The following is a 7500-nucleotide window of genomic DNA, read 5'->3' on the forward strand; positions in this document are numbered from 1 at the left end:
TATATATATAGATGTATAGATATAGATAAATAGATGTATGCATGCATGTAAAAGAATAGGAGATCGAGCATGGTTATGTTTTCTTGCCTAACTGTGCAGAATGAATCATGAATCAATCCCCAATGGTAAATTAATTTATTTAATTAATTATTTATTTTTATTTTATTTTATTTATTTATTTATTTATTTAATTTAATTAGGACCGGGAGCACCAAGCGGACTGTATGTACAACATTGACTCTGTGCAGCAAGATCCCTCCTCTATAAATATTATTTATTTATTTATTTATTTATTTATTTATTTATTTATTATGTATATAATTCAACAAGGGATAATACAATACTAATAATAATATATTACATTATACAATCCAATACAAAATACAAGATAAATATAATATAATAAATATATACACAATTATATAATATAATAAGAATCCCTGTAGTTGAACTATAACTTGTATTACTACTTGACAAATGTTATATATATAGACAGAGAGGGCAACTGCTGTGCTGCTGCTGCTGCTGCGCTGCTGCTGCTGCTGCGCTGCTGCTGCTGCTGCTGCTGCAGCGGCGGCAGCACGGTCACAGCACAGCTGTGTTGCTGTTCGCTGCTGTGGTCATGTATGTGTATATGCAACGAATAGGTGTTCCCTGATGCTGCAACAAGGCCCCTACCTGCATATACACCTGAAGAGCATGCACAGACTGTATGCATACGCGACCCACGATAGAGGCGCATGCATGCATACAATGAAGGGCTAACGAAGAAGAAAGCCCCATTTAATTGTTATTTTATCTTATGCATGCGTCTTTTAATATTAACAGAAGCCAAACGCACTACTTGCATGCATGCATGCAGTGTTTATATAATATAATATTATAATATATTTATATTTATATATATAATATATTATAATAAAATAATATATACTATACCTCCCTAATATATTATACATAAATAGATATTTATTTATGACAAGACATGATGCATGCAAATCTATGCATGCATAGGCGAAGGGGAACACCAACGCCATTATATATACACACTATTATCCTTATTTTCTCCTCTCTCTCCTTCTCCTCCTCCTCCCTCTCCTCCTCCCCTCCTGCTGCTGGAGCAGCAGCAGCAATTCACTGCAGCAGCAGCTGGCAGCTCGTTCTTGCTGCCTTTATAATAAATATATTAAGACCTTTTATTTATTTATATTTATATATTTATATTTATTTATTATTTATTTAGTCAAAGCTCTCCTCGTCATTCTCATCCTCCAGCATTGGGAGGTCGGTGGGGCCGGGGACGGGGAAGAACATACCCAGCAGACTGCCAATTCCTGCAGCTTGCTGCTTCACGAATTCCTGTACACAAACAGCAGCAGCAGCAACAGCAGCAGCAAATGATGATTATTATTGCGGTACCTTAGATGTATAATCCAGCATGGTTAGCAATAGTACAATTACTAGCCAACAAACCCTAAACCCTAAACCCTAAACCCTAAATTCATATTTCCTTGCGGTGTTGTGAGACGTACAAGTGCCTGCACACAACAAAACAATACGCAAATATAATAAACAATAGTAATGGTACTCTACTCATGCTGCTGCTGCTGCTTCTGTTGTCATGTTCAGCTGTTGGGAGGGGAAGCGTGTGTTGCTGCTACTGTTGCTGCTGCTGCTGTCGTTATATGGGTCTCCATGCTTACTGAAACCAACATCTTGGTGCTCTGCAAAAAAAACAAAACATCACATACAAATAAGAGATGATGGGGTGTACGTACACCTCAAGAAGGTCCTATTTCTGCAACATTCAACTATCAGACATCCAAACCCTAAACCCTAAACCCTAATAAAGGATAGGTGTAGAGGGCTTACTTGAGCAATAATACCCTTTGGAGCTTCCTTTTTCTCCCCCTCCTCCTGAATAAAGAAAAAAAAAAGGAAAAAAAATTAATAACATTTTAACGCATGCAAAAAGTTGAACATACACCCCATGCATGCATGCAAAAAGTTGAACATACACCGCATGCATGCATGCAAAAAGCTGAACATACACCGCATGCATGCATAAGCTGCCCATACACTGCATGCATGCATGCATGCATGCTTACCTCCGGGGTTGGCTTCGAAAGCTCAGGGAAAGGAGCAGGATGAAGGAAAGGGATCTCCTTTACTGCCTCATGTACCTCTACCTTTGGTCCTTGTGCTGCTGCAGGTACCAATTCGCTGCTGGTGCCTTCTTCCTCCTTCTTCTCTTTTTCTTCCTCATCTGTTGCTGCTGCTTCTTCTTCTCCTTCTGTTGTTGATGCTTCTTCCTTTTCTTCTTCACCTTTCTCTCCTTCTTCTTCTTTTTCCTCTTCCTTTTCTTCCTCCTTTTCTTTTTCCTTTATTTCTTCTTTTTCTTCTTCTTTTTCTTCTCCTTCCTCACCACTACTTTCTTCTTCCTTTATAGTCTCCATAATAGGCACATTGGTGCTGCTGCTGCTGCGCCTTGTAGGTACAGGGCTGCTGCTGCTGCTGCTGATGATGCTGGGTATAAATACGTCATCCTCCCCCATAGGAGCGCCCTCCATGCCTTCATCACTCCTTGTACTGCCGAACATTAATTCCTCACTACCTTTTTCTTTTTTTTCTTCTTTTTCTTCTTCTTTTTCTTCTTCTTTTTCTTCTTCTTCTCTAGTTATAGGTTCTTCCTCCTTAATGGGTTCTTCTTCTCCAACGGGATTCTCTACTGTTTCTGTTTCTGCTGCTGCTGCTGCTGCTGCTGCTGTTTCTGTTGGTGCTGCTGTTGTTGCTGTTATTGGTTCTTCTCCTCCTAGTACTATAAAGTCCTCATCAGCTACAGAAACTTTTTCTTGTCTTGTTTCTTTCTTTTCTTCCTTTTCTTTTTCTTCTTTTTCTTCTTTTATTGTTGTTGTTGCTGTCTTGAATTCTTCTTCTTGTGTTTCTGCAGAAGAAATATCATCTTCTTTTTCTGTTGGTTCTGCTAGTGCCTGCGGGGTGTACGTACACCACAAATATACACATAAATAATTCAACTTTTTTTTTTTCCTTTTTATTTTATGTATAATTGTATATCTTTAACAAATAAATATATTATATAATTATATTTATAATTATATTATAAATATAATTATATAAATATAATAATTATATTTATAATATAATTAATAATAATATATAGCATACATGCACATACACTATGTTATATAGTAACAAGACAGGAACAGAGAGCACCAAAAGAAGAGGAAAATAAATAAATAAATAAATAAATAAATAAATAAAATAAATAATAATAACTTACCGGTTGTCTTTTTCCTTTAAATAATAAAATTAATAGAAGAATAGTACCAAGAAGAGCAGCAATACCTATTTGTTTATTACGTATAAGTTGTTGTTGTTCTGTGTTATATGTACGTGATAATTGTAAGGAATCATCATACTCATTATAAATATGTTTAATAGGGAAATCAGAGGGTAATAGATGTTCTTGTTCATCATCTGCTGCTGCTCCTGCTGCTCCTGCTGCTCCTGCTGCTGTATCTATATCTGCAGCACCACCTACTACTTCGTTACCTGTATCCATACATATTGCTAATTCCCCCCATAAGGAAGGGAAGAATACAGCAAGAGGAACAAGAGGAATTATATTAGTACGCATTGCTACAACAAGAAAAAGAATTAATTAATTAATTAATTAATTAATTAATTAATTAATTAATTAATTAAAAAAAAAAGAATAAATAAAAAGAAGAATATACAAAAAAGAACGGACTAATAGGAACCGATCCCAAGACGATCCCAAGGAAGGGGAAAAAGAAGAAAAAAAAAAGAAAAAAAAAAAGGGAAGAAAAAAGAAAATAAATAACAATAATATCTACAAAGAATATATATGTATATATATATAATAGTAATAGTAGTACTAGTAGTAGCAACAGCAGCAGCAGCAGTAGCAACGGCAGCAGTGCTCTCTTTTTTCTCTCCTCTCCTCCCTCTCTCTCTCTCTTTCCTCTCCTCTCTCTCTTTCTTATGGATGACGACTGCAGCAAAAGCAGCAAAGAAGGGAAGCAGCAAAGAAAGGAAAAGGGAAAGATGTATATAATTGACAAAATATCTTCATAAGAAAAAGAAAACCTCCTCCGCTGCTGCAGCAGCAGGAGCAGCAGCAGCAACACCAGCCAAGGCAACGGTAAGCAGAGAGAGAGAGAGATACTCCTGTGTGGGCACAACAGCGAGGCGGGGCAGCAGCAGCAGCAAGAGCAGCAGCAGCAGCAGCAACAGCAATAGATTTGCTGCTTCTGTATATACCTATATCTAAATATAAATAATTAAATAAATTGTTATAATAAAATAATTATGATCCTTTTTATTTCCTCCTCTTTTTATGATTATTCAGCAACGATCCATGACCTGAGTATACACCCCAGTGTTACCCGCTCCAGCAGCAGCAGCAGCAGCAGCAGCAGCTACACGGAAAGCTACACAGGTGGCAGCAGCAACAGCAGCAGCTGCTGCCCCCCCCTTCTCCCCCCACCCTCTACTTATTTGATGTATTATTTATAATAATTTAATAATTTAGACATTTAATTTATTTATATATTAATGAATAAAAAGAAAATAATAAACAAAAGAACACAAAAGAAGGAGGATCGTTTATAGATAGAACAACAACACCCATCGCTCTGTACATACACCCCATGAGGGAAAAAAGAAAAAAAAAAAGATAACTAGATTACGTGGTAAATTATATTCTTTTTGTTGCCTCTCTTTTATTTTTTTATTTTATTTATTATTTTTATCCTTTTTCCCTTCAAGATTTATACAAATAGGGAGCTGAATATATTCAGTTTCCCTCCATCATGATAAAGTCGGTGGTCGTCGTCAACACTCAAGGAAAACCAAGAATTGTTCGTTTTTATGATGGAACAGTAAGTTATATTTATTTATATTTATTTATTTTATTTAATTATATACACAATTAAAGAAAATAATTAAAGTGTTTCCCTCTTTTCCCTCTTTCTTCTGATACCTGATGAGATGCTGCGTATACACCTAGATTCAGGTATTACAGTTTTAGGGTTTTTAGCATTTTAGGGTTTAGGGTTTAGGGTTTAGGGTTTAGACCCATGTATATAAACCTTATTTCTTGTCTGATCTGCCTATACACCGCAGCCACAAGAAAAACAACAACATGTAATGAAATCTCTATTTGCTGCTGTTAGCCGAAGACCTAGCGAAGGCTGCTGCTGCTTTACGGAGAATACAGACTTATTTGGTCCTAATCACCGTATTATATACAGGTACTTGCATGCATGCATGCGTGCATGTATGCATGCATGCAGATCTGCTGCTGCTGCTGCTGCTGTATATCTGGAGAACAGCAGCTGGTGTGTCTTCTATGTTTACTGCTGCTGCGGCCCTGCTGCTGCTGCTGCTGCAGAAGTTAATATTTCCTTAACTACTGCAGCAGCGTAAGAGAGACACAGCATCAACAGCAGCAGCAGCAACAGCAGCAGCAGCAACAGCAAGAATACTTGCTGCTACTGTTTTTGCTTCTTTTGCTGCAGACATTTTGCTACTCTTTTCTTTATCTTTGTGACGGATAACCTCGAGAGCGAATTGGGTATACTTGACCTCATACAGGTAAACCCTTTTCTAGGGTTTAGGGTTTAGGGTTTAGGGTTTAGGGTTTAGACATTGGGATTGAGGGTTTGGGCTGAATGCACATATTATGATTCCTGTTATCGCTGCGCTTTGCATTTATTTATTTATTTATTTTATTTATTTTATTTATTTATTTATTTATTTATTTATTTATTTATTTATCTATAGGTATTTGTTCAAGTATTGGATGCATGCTTTGAGAATGTTTGCGAACTTGATCTTGTCTTCCATTATGACAAGGTAAACCCTAAACCCTAAACCCTAAACCCTAAACCCTAATTTTTTATTTTTTTTGTTTCTTATTCTTTATCATATTCTTTTTCTTCTTCTTTTTCTCCTTATCTCCTCTTTTCTTCTCTCTTTTATCTCCTTACTTATAGCCAACTAGCTATAGTTATCAGGAATTAGGGTTTAGGGTTTAGGGTTTAGGGTTTAGGGTTTATGGATGTGTATTATTGCAGATAAATTATATATTAGATGAAATAATTGTAGGAGGTAAGAAACTTAATAATTAATTAGCTCCCTATACACCCCAATAATAAGCAAATAAATATATTTATTTATTTATTTTTTATTTATTTATTTATTTATTTATTTAGGGTTAGTGATGGAGACAGGAGTGGATAATATTCTTGAGGCCGTCAGCGGAGTTAAAAAGTTAGTGGACTCAGAGACCTCTTTCTTCTCTTAATCTTTTGGGGCTGCATGCAGATGCATGCATGCATGCATGCATATATATGCATGCATGCAGATGCATGCAAATGTATGAATATATAGTTGCATGCATGCATGCAAATGCATGCAAGAGTTCTTATTTCCTCTTTTTTTAGGGTGTATTTTATTCTGTGGGGTGGGTATACACTGCAGCAGCAGCAAGAATGCAGCAGCATGCAACTTGCATGCATGCATGCAACTGCATGCAGCTGCATGCATGCAACTTGCATGCATGCATGCATGTTTGTTTTTTGTCTTTGTTTGTGCCTGTCTTATTGGCATATTCTTTCCTTACGCATAATATATATAGCCCATTAGGGGGGGAAAGAATAAATAAATAAAATAAATAAATAAATAAATAGATAAAATAAATAAACGGGGCTTTTTCTTGTTTTTGAGTGTACAGACACCTGCAGCAGTTTTTTTTTGTGCTGCTTTCTTTATTTGTACTATTTGTATATTTCGGGTGTATAGGCAGCCCGTGTATTATTAAGAAAAAAGAATAAAAAAAATTCTTAATTATTAATTAAATAATAAATTAATTGAGTTATTATTACTTGTAGCATTAAATAAATATAAATTTATTCTTCCTTTTTCTTTTTTTATTTTATTTTATAGTAAACCCTAAACCCTCAAACACTAAACACTAAACCCTAAACAACAGAAACACCTAAGGGGGAATTGTCTTAATTATATTCATTAATTAGCAAATATATAATATATAATAAATATATTTATTAATAATAATATATATAATAAATATAAATAGTATAAAAGAAAGGAAGAGGGAAATATATAGCTGCCTAGACACCCGATTAGCAGCGAGGAACAAAAAGGCAATAAAATAATTCCTTTATATAAATAAATCTTCCTTTTATTATTATTAAATATATTTAATTGCATTTTCCTCCTTTTTACCTGCCTATACACCCAACTTACGCCTCCCTCTTGTTGGTTGCTGAAGTGTTGCAGCAGCAAGAGCAGCAACAACACACACATCACTAGCAGCAGCAGCAGCAGCAGCAATTAGCAGCAGCTTATATCAATAAAAAAGGAATAAATAGATAAAAAATAAATTAAATAATTTATTAATTGTTTTTTTTGTATTAACAATTAAAATAAATA

At 35.2% G+C, this 7500-nt stretch overlaps 2 protein-coding genes across 2 annotated transcripts; one reads left to right on the forward strand and one right to left on the reverse strand.

The window, feature by feature from the left end:
• Nucleotides 1-1239: 1239 nt before the first annotated feature.
• Nucleotides 1240-3658, reverse strand: EMWEY_00046260 (hypothetical protein; the record flags this gene model as incomplete). Its single annotated transcript, XM_013483101.1, has 5 exons — nt 1240-1359; nt 1533-1538; nt 1704-1724; nt 2109-2990; nt 3302-3658. 5 exons carry the CDS (start codon nt 3656-3658, stop codon nt 1240-1242), a joined length of 1386 nt encoding a protein of 461 aa, XP_013338555.1.
• Nucleotides 3659-4856: 1198 nt separating this feature from the next.
• On the forward strand, nt 4857-6176 carry EMWEY_00046270 (adaptor-related protein complex 3, sigma 2 subunit, putative; the record flags this gene model as incomplete). The annotated part of the gene is made up of 5 exons (XM_013483102.1): nt 4857-4925; nt 5120-5190; nt 5565-5640; nt 5830-5901; nt 6123-6176. The coding sequence occupies 5 exons, from the start codon at nt 4857-4859 to the stop codon at nt 6174-6176; spliced, it is 342 nt and encodes a 113-aa protein (XP_013338556.1).
• Between the last annotated feature and the right edge of the window lie 1324 nt (nt 6177-7500).

This window comes from Eimeria maxima, genomic scaffold (assembly GCF_000499605.1).
Source record: "Eimeria maxima Weybridge genomic scaffold, Emw_scaff955, whole genome shotgun sequence".
Lineage (NCBI taxonomy): Eukaryota > Apicomplexa > Conoidasida > Eucoccidiorida > Eimeriidae > Eimeria > Eimeria maxima.